The 18,046-nt window shown below is 36.4% G+C and overlaps 1 protein-coding gene across 3 annotated transcripts in view; it reads right to left on the bottom strand.

Annotated features, from left to right (window-relative positions):
• Nucleotides 1-18,046, bottom strand: part of DZANK1 (double zinc ribbon and ankyrin repeat domains 1) — a 137,574-nt gene that overhangs the window by 17,352 nt on the left and 102,176 nt on the right. For 2 of the 3 annotated variants that reach the window (XM_051975865.1, XM_051975867.1), the window contains 4 exons: nt 16,997-17,093; nt 16,562-16,656; nt 3,902-3,982; nt 148-275 (listed from right to left, as the gene is read on the bottom strand). In XM_051975865.1, coding sequence (XP_051831825.1) covers nt 148-275; nt 3,902-3,982; nt 16,562-16,656; nt 16,997-17,093 — 401 coding nt within the window. The remainder of the gene's footprint in view (nt 1-147; nt 276-3,901; nt 3,983-16,561; nt 16,657-16,996; nt 17,094-18,046) is intronic. The other variant, XM_051975866.1, reaches the window with a different exon arrangement.

The raw sequence follows: 18,046 nt of genomic DNA, 5'->3' as shown, positions 1-18,046 counted from the left end.
ACTTTAAGACATCTTTAAATCATTTAAATTGAATAGGGATTATGTTTTCTTTTCATTATGCTGAAGGATAGTCCTAGAATATTTGTAGTTCATTCCTAAAAAAAATGAAAATACTCTAGCTGATGCTATTCAGTTGGGATTACTTACGGTCCTGACTGGTGGTCAATGTCTGCACCTTTTTGCAGAAGAACTGGTATTGCTTCATGGTGCTTATTTAAAACAGCCACAGTTAAAGAAGGTCTGTCTTCATTATTGGTGCAGTTGGGATCAGCTCCCTGCAATGGACAGAAAAAGAGATAATTTTAATAAAAACAGAGTGATTGCAGAAATTAGTAAAAAACATGGACTAAAGGAGAGGAACTTCAAGAGTTGAGATTAGACTTATAGGTGATCTAGAAGTGTGAAGAAACAAATATTGATTCTGTAAAATAGAGAAGGTATTATTATTTGCAATTCCTCGAGTTATGGGAAAGAGGGTTTCCTGGCTCATCATGAGTCAAAATTGTAACCTTTCTTTACAAAGAACCCTCAGAGCAGGTGTTGAAGTTGTGCTTAGAAAAGTATGAACTTGGAATTCATTCGTGTCCTTTTAGCCAGAAATCCTACATTAGGTATATATGTTCCAAAGAGGTAAAAACAGAAGGGTTCCGTAAATAACAAAACATTCATAACAGTTTTTTTGTGTCAGGGAAAAAAAACACAACTAGAAACAAAGGGTAGTCATTTATAAAGGAAGAGCTAGCTGAACAAATCCTGGTTTATGAAATAATAGAACATTATTATGCCTTATGAAAAGACAAATATGAGAAATTCAGAGACATGTGGAAAGATACATGAATTTGTGTGAAGCAAAGAAAAGAATAATATACATAACTATAGTAATGAAATCTAAAAATACACAAAAGCCACTGAATATTAATTTCAATGACTAATCTTAGTCTCAGAGAGTGATAATGAAATATATTCTCTTTTATTAGAATAGAGGCAGGAGACTATAAGTGCATAATATATTGACAAGTTTGTTCTTGGGTTAGTTCTGTTGTTTTTCGTTACAAGAAAAATTTCTTGGTCAAAGGATATGAACAATTTTCAGATGAACTAATTGAAACCATTTCTAGTCATATGAAAAGATGCTCTAAATCACTATTGATCAGAGAAATGTAAATTAAGATAACTCTGAGATACCATTATACACTTCTCAGATTGGCTAAGATGACAAGAAAAGATAATGACGAATATTGGAGGGGATGTGGGAAAACTGGGACACTGATACATTGTTGGTGGAATTGTGAACAAATCCAGCCATTCTGAAGAGCAGTTTGGAACTATGACCAAAGGATTCTCAAACTGTGCACATCCTTTGATCCAATAGTGTTTCTACTGACATATCCCAAAGAGATCTTAAAGAAGGGAAAGGGACCCACACGTGCAAAAATGTTTGTGGCAGCCCTCTTTGTAGTGGCTAGAAAACTGGAAACAGAGTGGATGCCCATCAATTGGAGAATGGCTGAATAAATTGTGGTATATGAATATTGTAATGGGCTGAGGCTTGAGGTGATGCACTGAGATCCCAAGCACGTGAGGCTAAATAGTAATTGGACTATACTTTATTAATATATATATTTGGAGAAAGAATGGTCCCTTCCCACTCTTTGTGCAAGTCCTGATGTGTTGTATAGGAAATGCAGTTTTTGATGGGTGGAGGCAGAGGAGTGGAAAAGGAAGCGGAAAGAGAGACTGCTGGCTGGTGTCTTGTCACAGCTGCTCTCATTGCTATCTGATCCCCCTCTGCTGGCTGGCTTCCTGTCACAGCTGCCCATATTGCTATCGCAATCCTTCTTCACCTCTACTGAAAATAAAGATTGAAGATTTTTCCCTTAACCTGAATTCCTGACTCCGGCTGATTTTAAATACGCGGTCATCACAGAATATTATGGAATATTATTGTTCTGTAACAAATGACCTACAGGATGATTTCAGAGAGGCCTTAGATAAAGTGATGCTAAGTGAAGTGAGTAGAACCAAGAGAATACTGTATATAGTACCAAGAAAATTATGTGATCAATTCTGATGGACCTGGCTCTTTTCAATAATGATGTGATTCAAGCCAGTTCCAATGATCTTGTGATGAAGAGAGCCATCTACTTACAGAGAGGACTGTGGAAACTGTGTGGATCACAACATAATATTTCCATTTTTTTTTTTTTTGTTATTTGCTTACAATTTGTTTTCTTTCTCATTTTTTCCCTTTTTGATCTGATTTTTTTTTGTACAGCATGATAATTGTGGAAATATGTATAGAAGAATTGCACATATTTAATATATATTGGATTACTTGGGTGGTGGGAAGGAAGGGAAAAAATTTGGAACACACAGTTTTGCAAGAGTAAATATTAAAAATTATCTATACCTATGTTTTGAAAATAAAAAGTTTGCATTTTGTTTTCTTTTCATTTTTACCCCTTTTGATCTGATTTTTCATGTGCAGCAAGACAACTGTATAAATATATATATGTATATATATATATACACACAAATATTGTATTTAACATATATTTTAATATGTTTAACATATATTGGATTACCTGTCGTTTAGGGAAGAGGTTGGGGGGAATGAGGGGAAAATTTGGAACATAAAGTTTTGCAAGGGTCAATGTTGAAAAATTATCCATGCATATTTTTTGAAAATAAAAAGATTTTAAAAATAAAATAAAATAAAAAAAGAGAAATTTCTGGAGATAGGTGTGGATGAGAGGGAGAGTATGTAGGAAAATTAATGTGGTATTAAAAAAACCATCAGTAAATTCAATTTTCTATATTACCTCACTATGTACTCCCTTTTCCCCATAACCACTCCTTACTCAGCAAATCATTTTTTTTAAATAGCTTTATTTTTAAAACATATGCAAAGATAATTTTTAAATTCTCTCTTGCAACACCTTGTGTTCCAAACTGTTCTCCTTCCCTCCTCCCCACCCTCTGTTCTAGGCAGCAAGTAATCCAATATATGTTAACCATGTACAATTCTTCTATACATATTTTTACTTTTAGCAAGCTGCACAAGAAAAATCAGCTCAAAAAGAAAAAAAATGAGAAAGAAAATAAAAAGCAAGCAAACCACAACAAAAATGATGAAAACAAACCACAACAAAAAGTGACATAGTATTGTTGTCATCCAGTCTAAGTTCCCACAGTCCTCTCTCTGGGTGTAAATGGTTCTCTTCATCACAAGATCATTGGAACTGGCCTCAATCATTTCATTGTTGAAAAGATCCATCCATCAGAACTCATCATATAATATTGCTATTGCAATGTACAGTGATTTCCTGGTTCTGCTCATTTCACTCAGCATCAGTTCATGTAAATCTCTCCAGGCTTCTCTGAAATCATCCTGCTGATTGTTTCTTATAGAGCAATAATATTCCAAAACATTCATATACCATAACTTATTCAGTCATTCTCCAACAGTTGAGCATACACTGAGTTTCCAGTTTCTAGCCACTATAAAAAGGGCTGCCACAAACATTTTTGTACATGTGAGTCCCTTTCCCTTCTTTATGATCTCTTTGGGATACAGACTCAGTAGAGATACTGCTGGGATCAAAGGGTATACACAGTTTGATAGCCTTTTGGGCATAGTTCCAAATCAGCAAATCTATTTTTAAAGACATGTTACGCTTTCTAAAACTGTACTTATTAACACTATACTTTTAAAACTGAAAGTAGGTAACGTTTAGCTTAAAGTTTTTAACTAGTGGTTAGATCCATATTAAAACAGCTTTTTAAATTTAACACATGAGCTTAAAAAAACATTGAAAAAAATGTTATCAGAAACAACTGAACAGGAGGCAGTATATTTGGCAGTTTTGAAGAGGGTCTTGGTTATTGTTATTACACTTACTTCATCAAGCATTTGTTCAACCACAAAGCTTCTTCCATCTCCTTTTAGACTTATTTCCTTCAGTAGGTGTCTACTTTCAGGCTACAGAAATACAGAAGATGGTTTATAAACAGTCTCTTCTGAATTATTCCTTTCCAATCTTTATCTCAGGCTCAATCCTAGGAGCAAACCTCTTGAAGAGTCAGTGGCTTAAAGATTAAAGTGTTATGGAAATAGATTTACTTCAATCACCAACTTTGGCAAGTTAACATGGAACCACAAATACCTGATAGAGAAGCTGAGATTTTGATGGCATGAAAGAAATAAGGAAATAAGCATGAATTAATTATTTAGTATGTGTCAGGCACTGGGCTAAACATTTCACAAATATAGGCTCTTTGCTCTCACAACAACTCTGCAAGGGAGGTGCTATTATCATCATCCTCATTTTACAGCTAAAGAAACTAAGGCAGTCAAAGTTAAATGACTTGCCCAAAGATATCCAGCTACTAATTGTCTGAAGCAGGATTTGAACTCAGATCTTTCTGACTCATTGCCTTACTGATATGGCTGTGGGCAAGCAAATTAAAGTGGTTAGTATATAATGGTTTGTTATAAAATCTGAACTTGAATTATTTATGGGATCCTTTAAATCTTTTGTGTTTGTAGCATTTTCTTTGCGGTTAAAATAAAGGTTATCTTGTACCATGTTTTCATTGTCACTATAGGATCTGGGGGAATCCTCTGACTCAAATCTATAGAAATGCTAACATGATTTTATGCTGAGGTTTCCCAGAGGAAACTGGGTAGAAGTAATAAAAAGCTAACCAGAGAACAGTCTCTTTCTTAGGAGTCGTTCCCTAAGATCAGCATTGTCTTTGTAGATACAAGGTTTGGGTTTACATTTAACCACTACAAAATAGAGCTTTACATTTTAAAGTTAGAAAGGAACTTATTTAGGGTCTTTATAGGAAAAAAGGGACTATGAATGATCTCTGATAGTGTTAGTAAATTAAAAAAAGATTCAAACGAAAAAGGGGTAAAGCACAGAGAAGGAAAAAAGATCATAATCATATTCAGCTGTTTTGTAATTTTAAGTGGTTCTGTTACAATATCAGATGACACAGACAATACAGTTTTGCATATGTACTATGCCTGAAATGATAAGAACATAAGTATTTAAATATCTTTACAGAATCTTTTCTTATTCATTTATTCATTCATTTATTTATTTATTTTAAAATAACTTTTTATTGACAGAACCCATGCCAGGGTAATTTTTTACAGCATTATCCCTTGCATTCACTTCTGTTCTGATTTTTCCCCTTCCTCCCTCCACCCCCACCCCAGATGGCAAGCAGTCCTTTACATGTTGAATAGGTTACAGTATATCCTAGATAGAATATATGTGTGCAGAACCAAACAGTTTTCTTGTTGCACAGGGAGAATTGAATTCAGAAGGTATAAATAACCTGGGAAGAAAAACAAAAATGCAAGTAATTTATATTCATTTCCCAGTGTTCTTTCTTTGGGTGTAGCTGCTTCTGTCCATCTTTGATCAACTGAAACTGAATTAGCTCTCTTTATTGAAGAGATCCACTTCCATCAGAATACATCCTCAAACAGTATCATTGTTGAGGTATATAATGATCTCCTGGTTCTGCTCATTTCACTTAGCATCTGTTCATGTAAGTCTTCCCAGTCCTCTCTGTATTCATCCTGCTGGTCATTCCTTACAGAACAATAATATTCCATAACATTCATATACCACAATTTACTCAACCATTCTCCAATTGATGGGCATCCTTTCATTTTCCAGTTTCTAGCCACTACAAACAGGGCTGCCACAAACATTTTGGCACATACAGGTCCCTTTCCCTTCTTTAGTATCTCTTTGGGGTATAAGCCCAGTAGAAACACTGCTGGATCAAAAGGTATGCACAGTTTGATAACTTTTTGAGCATAGTTCCAAATTGCTCTCCAGAATGGCTGGATGTGTTCACAATTCCACCAACAATGTATCAGTGTCCCTGTTTTCCCACATCCCCTTCAACATTCCACATTATCTTTCCCTGTCACTCTAGCCAATCTGACAGGTGTGTAGTGGTATCTCAGAGTTGTCTTAATTTGCATTTCTCTGATTAATAATGATTTGGAGCATATTTTCATATGTCTAAAAATAGTTTCAATTTCTTCATCTGAGAATTGACAGAATCTTTTCTTAACCTAAATTAATATTTAAAATTCCAAATCTGTAGTTTCCCAATTCTTTATAATAACTATTTTCAAAATCAATTTTCCCCATATAAATTTTTCACTCACTTCCCCACCCTTGCCATAATTACTAAGCTCTGATTATTTTCTTTTATAAACTGTATTTTTTTCAATCAGTAAAAATCTACCTTCTTATTTTTCCAACAGTCTAATACTTAACCTTATCAACCTAACACTGACTGTAAACTAAAGAAAAATGGAATCTGCTATAAACACGTAGGGTTAATCAACACAAATTTTCACACTAGCTAGATTAAAAAAAAAATGAGTGTCATTCTGTACTCTTAAATCCTTTACTTCTATTAGAAGGATAATAGCATGTTTCATCATTAGTCCTCTGGAAAGGCAGTTGTTTTTTTACACTGATAAGACTTTCTAATTCTTTCAAAGTAATATGTCTTTAGCTTATTGTTGTCATTGTATAAATTACAATGGTTCTGTTCACTTCCCTCTGCATTAATTCATATGAGTCTCCCCAAGGTTCTCAGAAACCACCCTCTTTATTAATTCTTATAGCACAATATATTCCATTACATTTATATACTATAACTCGTGCAGCCATTTCCCAATTAATGCACATCACTTCAGTTTTCCATTTTTTGCCCACCTCAAAAATAGCTACAAATATTTTTGTACATTTTAGAATCTGTTCTGCTTAAAACTTGATTCCTTCCTTAATCTAGCTTCTCTAATTCCCCCTCCCCACTTTTTTCCTATTTCCCAAATGAGTGAAATGTATTTCTGTACCAAACTCTATGTGTGTGTTTTCTTCTTTCCTTTAAATAGTTCTGATGACAATAAGGTTGAAGTGTCAGTTGCAACCCTAACCTCTTTTCTTGTTTATATAGATATCCACCTGCATATTCTGATAAGAAAATTTTTCCTAAATTTCCTTCTCTGTCCTTCACTTTCTACCTCATCCGGCCAACTCAACCCAATGTATTCCTCTTCCCCTCTTTTTCTACATTTCTCTTAAGACCATCAAGACATAATAGAATCACTCTCAGACCTTGTCTAAATATATTTCTTCTATAACCCTTGACGATGATAGGGTTCAGAGGAGACACATGGATCATCTCCCATATTTGAACATAAGCAGTTAGTGTCATTAATGGTCATTCATAATTGCCTTTCTGTTTCTTTTAACTTCTCTGAATTTAAATTTCTATGTTAATCTGGTCTTTTCATCAGGAATGCTTAGAAGATCCATTACTCCCCCTGTTACTAATATATACTCAATTTTGCTGGGTTAATTATTTTTAGCTATATAGTGTTACTACTGGGCCTATATCCCAAAGAGATTCTTAAAGAAGGGAAAGGGACCCGTATGTGCAAAAATGTTTGAGGCAGCCCTCTTTGTAGTGGCCAGAAACTGGAAACTGAGTAGATCCCCATCAATTGGAGAATGGCTGAAAAAATTATGATATATGAATGTTATGGAATATTATGGTTCTGTAAGAAATGACCAGCAGGATGATTTCAGAAAGGCCTGGAGAGACTTATGTGAACTGATGCTGAGTGAAATGAGCAGGACCAGGAGATCATTATATGCTTCAACAACAACACTATGTGATGATCAATTCTGATGGACATGGCTCTCTTCAACAATGAGATGAACCAAATCAGTTCCATTTGCTCAATAATGAAGAGAACCAGCTACACCCAGTGAAACAACACCGAGAAATGAGTGTGAACCACAAAATAGCATTTCCAATCCCTTTGTTTTTGTCCCCTTGCATTTCTGATTTCCTTCTCAGGTTATTTTTACCTTATTTCTAAGTCTAATTTTTCTTGTGCAGCAAAATAACTGTATAGATATGTATACATATATTGTGTTTAACATATACTTTAATATAGTTAACACGTATTAGTCTACCTGCCATCTAGGAGAGGGGGCGGGGAGGAGGGGAAAAGTTGGAACAGAAGATTTTCAAGGGTCAATATGAAAAATGCATATATCTTGTAAATAAAAAGCGATAATAAAATTTTTTTTTAAAAAGTTATTCTTGGCTGTAAACTCACAGCCTTCTAGAATACTACATTTCAAGTTCTTTGCTCCTCTACAATGACGGCTATTAAAATATGTGTGATTCTGACTATGGCTTCACAGTAATTGAATTCTTTTTTGCTTATAGTATTTTTCTTTGATCTGGAAACTTTGGATTTTGGTTATCATGTTCCTGAAAATTTTTACCTGGAGCTTTTTTCAATAGAAGGGTGGCCTACTGCTAACCCAAACTTTCCTGTTTTTATTGAGGGCCTCATCATCCTTTCAGTTACTAGCTTGCAACTTCAGCATTACCCCTGACTCCTTATTCTCCTGCATCTACACATAATCTGTTATGCCACAGTTCTCTTTAACTGTCCTGACTCAGTTTCCTTGTACAAGTTTCCCTTGTCTCAGTCTTCCTAATTACTCCCCTAAGCTGTAAATCTCCCTCTGGTCCATGAAGGCTGAGGACCAATTAGTCTAAGGTTATAAATTGTTAGCCCAGCAAGATAAACAAGAGAGTAGACCTGCTGATTATCTTCTGTCCTTGAGAACATCCCTCTAAAATATTCCAAGATATTTCACTGACATCTTTATCTCTGGGTATTTAGACATCCTGTCTCTGGGTTTTTCTTTGATTTATAGCCTTTTCCAGCTAGGCTTTCCCGCTCTTTCCCACTCTTTCCCTCTTCTTTGTCTCCAAAAGGTATATAAAGGTTAGAGATTCTCCCAATCAGGACTGGATAATTTGAGACTAGAGTCCTGTCCAGTTAATCTTACTCTCCCATTAATAAAATATTAAAAACTCTCTAATCTCTCTCCTGCCTCAGTTTCTCCGGCATTACAAATCAAGCAGGTGTCAAATGTTGTTTCCCAAGTTCACACCCTTATTCTGTTACATTAAAAATAGCACTAGTGATTCCATTTTGTCTTTACCCCCTATTTTGTGAAGCTAAGCATGTAAGTCACCTGATTTTGGAGAAGTCACAAGATTTACTGCCCCTCACAATGGTCACCTAATTTATGGAATATTACAACTACCTTTCTTCCTCTCACCTGTCTCCTGATCCTTTCCACCAATAAGAAACCAGGTGTCTTAATCCCTACATCTTATTGTTCCTGTTTTTCACTCTCTCCAAACCGTACATTAATTGTGTAGAAACCAATGGTCAACGTCCTTTGCTAAAGAGGACCTTTGGACCTGATTTGTTTTTGCAATTGAATGCACTGCTAAATAAACCATTTGTCTGGATGAAAAGTAGTTTCTTTAGTTCATTGAAACAATCCTCTTTCATCTAGTTAACTATAATAGTCTATTTGGGTCAGAAACCTCAGGGTCATTCCCTTCCGGATTGATTTTTAAAAATTACATAAAAAGATCATTCTTTGTCTCATTTCTTTCTTACCTAACCTTCATCAACGAATGGACAAAACTTATGTCAGACTAAGACATGTTGAAGACCTTACCTTAAAAAGGCCAAGGTCTCCCACTGCATGCAGGGCCATCTCCAATCATCCTGATCGGCTCTGGAGGGGAAAGTGAGGCAGGTGACCTTGCTCAGCCCTCCCTCTCTTAAATACAATTCACTTGCATGTCATGGCACCATCTCCCTGATACCATAGTCATCTTCAAGAACAAAGGACAAACAATAACTTCTGCAACAGCCTACTATTTGGTTTCCTTGCTTCAAGTCTCTCCCTAGTACAATCCATATGTCATATCACTGTCAAAATGATTTTCTAAAAAAACAGATCGAGCTGTGTCACTTTCATATTCAATAAACTCCAATAGCAACCTACTGCTTCTAGGATACAGGCTTTTTTTTTTTTTTGTTAGCTTTTAAAGCCCTTTACAACTTATATTTCCATGATGCAGCTATATGGGCACAACCAATGGCTCTCGATTATCTCTAGGATCAAATATAAATTCTTATGTGGCTCTTTATCCTGAGGTAGCTAAAAAGGACAACTAGTGGCTTCCTATATATAATATAATATATAAACTGTTTTTCAAAGTCCTTCACCACAATAAACAATAAATGTTTATTGCCTCTCTCATGTGTCCAACTACCTTTCAGACATCTCAAATTGGATGTCCAGTAGACCTCTTCAAACTCAATATGATCAAATAGAACTTACTATCATTCCCCCTAAATCTCTCACCTCCTATCTTCTGTTACAACATCATCCTCCAGTCCCTCAGACTCACAACATAGGTATCTCCCAAGACTGCTCACTCTCTTTTACTACCTCCTCCACATCATCCAGGCTATTGCTAAGCCCTGTCTCTTGATATGCCCCATTCCCTCCTCTGACACTGCCCCCAATCTGATACAGGCTTGTATCACTTTACAATTGGATTACTGCAATAGCTTGCTGGTGGGTCTGCCTGTATCAAGTCTTTCCTGACTCCAATCTATCTTTCATTCAGTGGCTAAAGTTATTTTCTTAACTTAAAGGTCTAATCATGTTACTTCCCTATCCAATAAAGTCTGGTGCCTATCTCTTCTAGAGCAAACAGAAAATGCTTTTTTCAGCCTTCAAATCTTTTCATAACCTAGCCACCTCCACCTGTCTGGTGGTGTTACACCTTACTCCCTGACATTACTCTTCGATCCAACAACACTGGCCTCCTGGCTGTCTCATACACAAATACTTTCTCTCTCAGCTCTGGGCATTTTCTTTAGCTCTCCTCCATGCCCCTTCTTTGCTAGGGTTTCCTTTAAGTCCCAACTAAAATCCCATCTTCTACAGGAAACCTTTCCCAACCCTTCTCCTAGTGCCTTCCCTCTGTTCTATATCCTAGGAGCCTGCAAAGAGCTTATGAGTCCATGCTGCTTTACATGTCTTCCCCATTAGAGTGGGAGCTCTTTGAGGACAGGAGAGCCTTTTGCCTCTTCTTTTTTTTTTTTTTTACCTCCAGGGCTTAGCTCAGGGCCTGGCACTTGTTTTCTGACTGACCCACACATGACTTTATAACACAAAAAAACAACTGGAGGCAGAATTAGAGAGAGTGCCTGAAGTGCATTCAGGGAGTCCTCTGGTTCAGCCCTGCCCCAGATGCCTCAGACTCCTGCTGGGCAGTCATTGGGTCTCTCCCAGGAGCTTCCTGGTCTATAAAATAAGGATGAAAATAATAGTCCCTACCTCACAAGATTGTTCTGGAGATCAAAGGAGATTACACACACACACACACCCCTAGAAATGCTCCAAGAAAAGCAACTATTACATCATCATCGTTATTACCACTTCCCTTTGTGTACAGTCTGTGGTCCAGACAAACTTCAGTTGCCTGTACTCCCTCCCTCCATCCTTTACACTGGCTATCTCCCAGAGCCATCCAGGAATGGATCTCTTCCTCACCTCTGCTCCTTCAAAACTAAGGTCAACCATCACTTTACAGGAAGCTTTTCCAGTTTCTTTCAACTGCTATTAGACTGTGGGCTCCCTGAGGTCATTCCTGACCTCTGGCACTTGGGAGGTGCTTAATATTTATTGACTGACTAAAAACCTCACTTATCCAGCTATCTATATTTATTTAGAATATAATTTTACACAAATATGTTGTCTTCTTTGAGGGAAGGAAGCATTTCAAATTTGTCTTTGTGTCCCAAAGTACCTGGCCAATGTCCTGATATCTAGCAAAAGTTTACAATGTTTGTTGACTAAGTGTTTGAAACATTCCTTCTGTAGGTACCTTCCTAGGTTCCTGAAACAGACTTAAGATGAGAGGGGACTGCTCATTGAGGCTGCACTCATACAGGAGAGGAATTAAAATCTTGGCAGATGTTCAATTCAAAGGCTCTTAACCTAGAATAATTCTTAACTCTGAGGCTTGGCAGAAACTACCCACAAGGAGCAATCCAACAGTGCTACCGCAAAGAGCTATTTTTCTTTTCTGCTGCTTATTAGTCATATTATGTTGGGTAAGTGAATGGGATAAACTGAGTGAAGATCTCTCATAAGAACGTGGCTTTAGATCTAAGCCCTAAATGTGACTTGAGACTTTGCAACAAGTTGAGTGATGGCTAAAAAGCTACAGGTGTTCCATTGTCTTGAATGAATATTTCCCTTCTAGTCCCCCCCACCCCCCACCTCTTAATTAGCATTTAAGTACTTGATGGATAAAGAGTCTGTAATTTACTAGCATTCTTTTGTTTCTGGGATGGAATTCCACATTTAGAGTGTAAGTCTGAACTCCCCCAGTCAAAGGGAGAAAAGATCATGGTGGGGGCATTCGGGTCTGTATCATCTTGTGTTTTGCATTCCTATACTGGGGACACTTTGTCTGTTGAGAGTTGCCTTTTCTCATGCGATCGTAATAAATCCTTTTTTGATTTTTACTTTGAGAGTCTTTGATTTTAATTTGGGTTGGGGTCATAGTTGTCCAACAGTTTTGGCAGATCATTCTGGGATATTTCCTGTTCATGAGGGCCCTCTCCAGTACTGAATCCTTGGGCAAGCACCCTCTTGAGAGTTTTCAGGTGGTCCCTGCACTTGACTTGGGAACTCCCACTCCTATTGGGTAAAATGACACTAGGAGAAAGCAAAACCAGAAGTAGGTTAGCAAAGATAGGGGATTAATTTGGGCCAGGAGATAAGCTAAAAAGTTGGAATCAGATAAGTGCACAACTCAGGTAGGACAAGGAACTGGTGAAGAGGGGAGAGACTCCCAGCGGTTCAAATCTATTAGAGGACTTTCCTTTTGCCAAGAACTGCTGAGCTGCCTGCGTTACTGGGACTGGGAGAATTTGGTAGTGAGAAATTCTAAGTGGTTTGAGTCCAAAAGGGTTCTCCCATTTTCCTTTGGTAAAATTGGATGAGTCCTCCATCAAAAAGGATAAAATACTGTGAACCTTGGGAAAGGAAGGTAGCTGGCTTTACAAACCCATCTAAGTGTTTTGAGAAGGTAGCCCTTTAGGAAGAATTGGGATGAAGTATCAAAATGGGATTAAGTACTGTTGTTTTGTTTGGGCAGGTGCCCCACTCAAAGGAATTGTCAATCCTCACTGGGTGTAAATTCAAAGGGGATTTTGATTCTGGGGTTTTTGAGACTAATTATTAAATTGCTTGGCATGATCTCTATCAGCTAACTTGAGTTAGTCTATTGTATTTTTAAGGAAGCCTTATTTATTTACATGACTAAAAGCCTTCTGAAGGCCTAAGCCTGAGACTTGCAGAGGGACTGCAAATGGAAAAAAAATGTCCTCTCTGGGATTTTCCATGCTTCTCTCACTTGGAGAAACTTGTGGAATCTGTTCTGACTAGGCTGGTGTCCCTGGCTGACACAGTATATTCTATATTCTATGTGAGTTTTAATTGGTTATATAGAATCATTTTAAAGTTATTTCCATTGTTTAGGGAGATTCTGAGAAAATGGTCTATGTCTTTGTCCCTTTGAACATGATTAATACCTGAACATGTTTTGCTATAGCTTAGTTATTGAGCAACTTAAAGTAAAATGATTTGTGTAATGTTGAATTTAAATCCCATCTATTTAAATATGAAGATAAGATGTGAACTTTCTAGAATGAATCTCTGTTATCAGTGTAATATCAACACCTATTTAGGATATGTGATCCTTGAGAGCTAAATTCACCTGAACCTTTTATTAATGAGACTTGTTATTTGAGATAAAATCTTTTGAGACTTTAGCTGATATTATTTGGAATTATGAATTCACGTATGATTATATGATGGATCATCAAGCCAATGACCCACCATCTGAAAGGAATATGCCACAATCTACTTAGAGGAATGTGATCCTGAATTGTTATAGATACTAACTTCTAGTATCTGGGCAAGAGTTGGGAGGACCTCCTTGGCCTCCACTTAAGGTGGGCTCCTTCTGATTCAGTTTTCCAGTGGTGTTCCTTTGAATAACCCACCTGATTATTCCTGAGTCTGGCCTAAGGTGCCATTGTTATTGCATTGCATTGCACTTGCAAGCAGTTGTTATTGCATACAATTAGCTAAGGATGCCTTTATCCTGTCATGTATGTACTCTCAGGCTGAGGCTTGAAGGACTAATTTTTGATTATAACAATGTCCCTATTTTTTCCTCAAAAAAATTTCTATAGCGAGGGCAAGGGTTCAGTAGAAGCTATGAGCACAAGTCAAGTGTGTAAGATCTTTCCTATCTGAAAATATGTGGTCATTATATTCTAAATAAGTAGGTATTTGGCCTAGTCATCTATCTGTTGCTAGGTGCATATGTCTGTTTCTTTTAGCATTTCTTTTGTTGCTGACTTTCCTGATAGACATCTTTATTTGTGAAGAGTTGTCTACTCTAATTACTGGAGACACAAATGGTAGGGGGGATAGATGGCCCCAGATGGGAGTTAGGGGGTATAGAACCCCAATTTGTATGCTGAATAGGCTCATTAGATTCAGGCCACGGACAAAATAATTACTAACCAGACAACAAAAGTAGTGGATTTGTTAGCAGACCAGGCCACTGAAACTAGAGAAGCAGCATTCAACATAGAATGTTATTAGACTACTTGTTGGCTAAAGAAGGTAGAGTTTGTGAAAAATTAAATTTTTTGCAGAGTGAAAATTGATAATAATGGACAGGAAGTGATGGAAATTGCCAAAGACATCATGTCCCATTCCAGATCTGGTCCTTACTGATGTGATTTATGGTGTGGGATTTATCACAAAATGATGACAGGGACCAAAAGTTGGAGTTTCTGGTGGCCATTCTTTTTGTAAAAGGGCAAATTTATTTAGGGAAATAGATAAAATGAAAGGATACAGTGAACATCAGGAATGGTCAGTATGAAATAGAGTTGGGAAAGCATATAAAGACAAGTCCCCCCATGAGGTGGGAGAAAGCCATTGTCTGGCAGACTGACCAGTTAGCTACAGGAAAGATACTGTGAGGGAGGGAGAGTTTCTTATAGTGGGCTTGGTCCTGAAGAGAATGTAGCAAAAGTTTTCATCATAAGTAGATCTTTTATGGGGGAAATGTAACCTTGGGGACTGCTAAGGTGCAAACTGAAGAGGGAGGTCAGAAAGACAGACAGCTGACCAGGTCCCAGATCATGCCATCAAGATAGTCTGTAAAGCTTAACTTCTTAACTTATGATAATAAGACAGTCTGGGAAGGCTAAATTCCCAGTGAGATTGTCTCAAAGGTTGTTGTGTCTGTCTTTAAAAATGCTAACTAGATTGGAAACAAGATGGAGGAATTAACAATGGATTACAGACATTATTGGTCAGGCTGATAAAAATCAAACAACCTGGAGGGGGAGTCCAGTTAGACTTAAAATATTAAAAGATGAGGATGGCCCCAGTAAAGAAAAAAAGGACAAACTAAGTCCAGGGGACTGGAAACGAACAAGATGGTTAAGAAAATGTATCAAAAATGATGTGAGAGGTCCCCAAAGGTAAATAAATAAAGAGGAGGGATTGATGGCATAAATTGAGTGAAGACCTCTCATAATGTGGTTTCAACCTAACCCTAATTGTGACTTGAGACTTTGCAATAACAAGTTGAGCTATAGCTAAAAAGCTGCAGATGTATTCAATTGTCTTGGATGAACATTTCTTCTTCTGTTTCCCATACACACACACTTCTTAATTAGTATTTAGTATTTGATGGGTAAAGAATTTGTTATTTACCAGTATTTTTTTTTTTTTTTTGTTTATTTCTGGGATAGATTTCCACATTTAGAGTGTAAGCCTAGATTCCCCCAGACAATGGAAGAATAGGTCGGGAGGAAGAGGGACTTTTGCATTTGGGTCTATACAATCTTGTGTTTTGCAGTTTGCACTTTACACTCCTTTACTAATAACTTGTCTGTAGGAGTTGCCCTTTCTCATGAGATAGTAATTAATAAATCCTTTTTTGCTCTTTACCTTGAGAGTCTCTGATTTTCATTTGGGTTGGGGCCATAGCTGTCCTACATAGCAAGTAATTGTACTTCACCGAATCTCCATTTCCTAATTCATAAAATGGGAATAATAATATCATACAAGGTGGTTATGCAAAAAAAGTACTTTGAGATATTTGTAAATGTCATTTGGGCCCTCCAAAAGATTTTTGTGATAAATTCCCTTTTTAAGAGGTCTTTAAAAGTTTCTAAGAATTTGAGAGATTAGTTAAAAGGCAGAATTATACAATGGAAAAAGAAAACCTAAACTGGATGAAAAACTGAGGAGACAGGGGCAACAGTTCTTGCCACAGTCCAGTTAGTGATTTAGATCATCATTTAACCTCATTTAACTTTTTTCTTTATTTGTAAAATAAAAGGGTTAGACTATTTCACTTCTTAGACCTTTTCAAATTCCTAAAATTCTGTGGTTGTCTATTAAATGTATTAATTTTCTACTTCTCCATTTAATTATTGTAAATGGCAGTGCTATCTTTTGTCCTAGAGAAGGCAAGCACAAAGAATAAAGATTGTACATACTGAAAGAAAGTCTTCCTTTCTTTGAAATGGTCTTATCTTCCTTATATTCTTTATGTCTCCTGTAGAGTCTGAAGTGCTTTGGTTGTTTTCATTGACTAAAGAAGAACATAAAAGAGTTAAGATTCAAAGAAACACTCTTTCCCTGCAGTGCAATGGCACATGAGGCAATTTGTGATCAAGGAGAAGGAGGGGAATAAAGAAAATTAGATGGGAGAAGTTTTCTCTTAACCAAGCCCCAAAACCTCATTATGGTATTTCTGGGGCATTTCAGCTGGCATAACTTTAATTCCAAGAAATTGTCAAATAAGCAGAGAGGTATCAATATATAAATTATTGTAATGGGCAGTCAAGTACATGATTTTCAGGTTCTCTGTTGTCATTAACAAGTTTTATGTGATACTCTTCAATTGCTGAAAACAGTAAGGGAAAACTCACCAGTATAGAAATGTCTACCATAATGTCCATTTTGACCTTCTGTTGTTGGGCTTGGAAAATACTGCTCATAATTTATTGGCTTGTTGGAAAAAATAGTCTGGCAAATGACATAAAGAATGCATTTTAAAAGATAACCCTGAAATACTTTTTTAAACAAGTACACAGCAATTAGCTAGAACTAATTCAAGATTTTTTAAAAAGGCAATATCTGAAACAAAAAGAATGAAAAATAAAAGTTAGCAAATTAATCCCCCAAAACAATGAGCTTTTATATAATACATATGTAAAATATGTATCTAGATTCATTTAATTTTAGAACTATTAGTATGCCAAGGAAAAAAGATAGCCTAGAGAATCCAGAGCACATATCCATGATGATAGAAACTTCAAAACTAAATGAAAGACCTCACATTTAAAAAAGATATTGCATATTAATTTAAACAAGAATCTGCAGGGAAAAATTGGAATAATGATTGCAAGCTTGAGTACTGACAGAACATCAAGTAGAAGCAATGTATTTAAAAGAAGATAAAAATATTTCAGGATATAAAGGAACTGACAATCTGCCAAAAAACCTTTGTAGCTACAAACACCATTACCAATATCAGTGGAGATAAGAAAACTTATAAAAAAGATTTTTAAGAGTTAGGTGGATTAGAATGCTAAGAAAGGTTAAGGTGAAAGATACAGTAAGGGAACAGCTAGAGGGGACAGTTGATGATCCTGGAGTCAAGAGAATCTGAGTTCAAATCTGCTCTCAAACACTTAACACTTACTAGATGAGTCATCCTGGACAAGTCAATTAACCCCAAATGTCTCTCAAAAACAAAAACAAAAACAAAAAAAAACAAAGAAAGATATAAAATACAATCATGGAGTAAATTAGATTATATACAATGAGAACTGTGTATATTGTATATGTTGTGTGTATAAACAATCTTTTCATAAATGGTTTCTCTCTACAAAGATAAACAGTATGTGAAGACAGTTCTGTGAGAACTAAGATCCAAAGCTAGACTATACGTCACCTCTAGAAGTGAATTTAAGCTT

This window comes from Antechinus flavipes, chromosome 2, assembly GCF_016432865.1.
Source record: "Antechinus flavipes isolate AdamAnt ecotype Samford, QLD, Australia chromosome 2, AdamAnt_v2, whole genome shotgun sequence".
NCBI classification, from domain to species: domain Eukaryota; kingdom Metazoa; phylum Chordata; class Mammalia; order Dasyuromorphia; family Dasyuridae; genus Antechinus; species Antechinus flavipes.
Note: the sequence above shows the minus strand (reverse complement) of the source record. Positions and strands in the feature narration are given on the sequence as shown.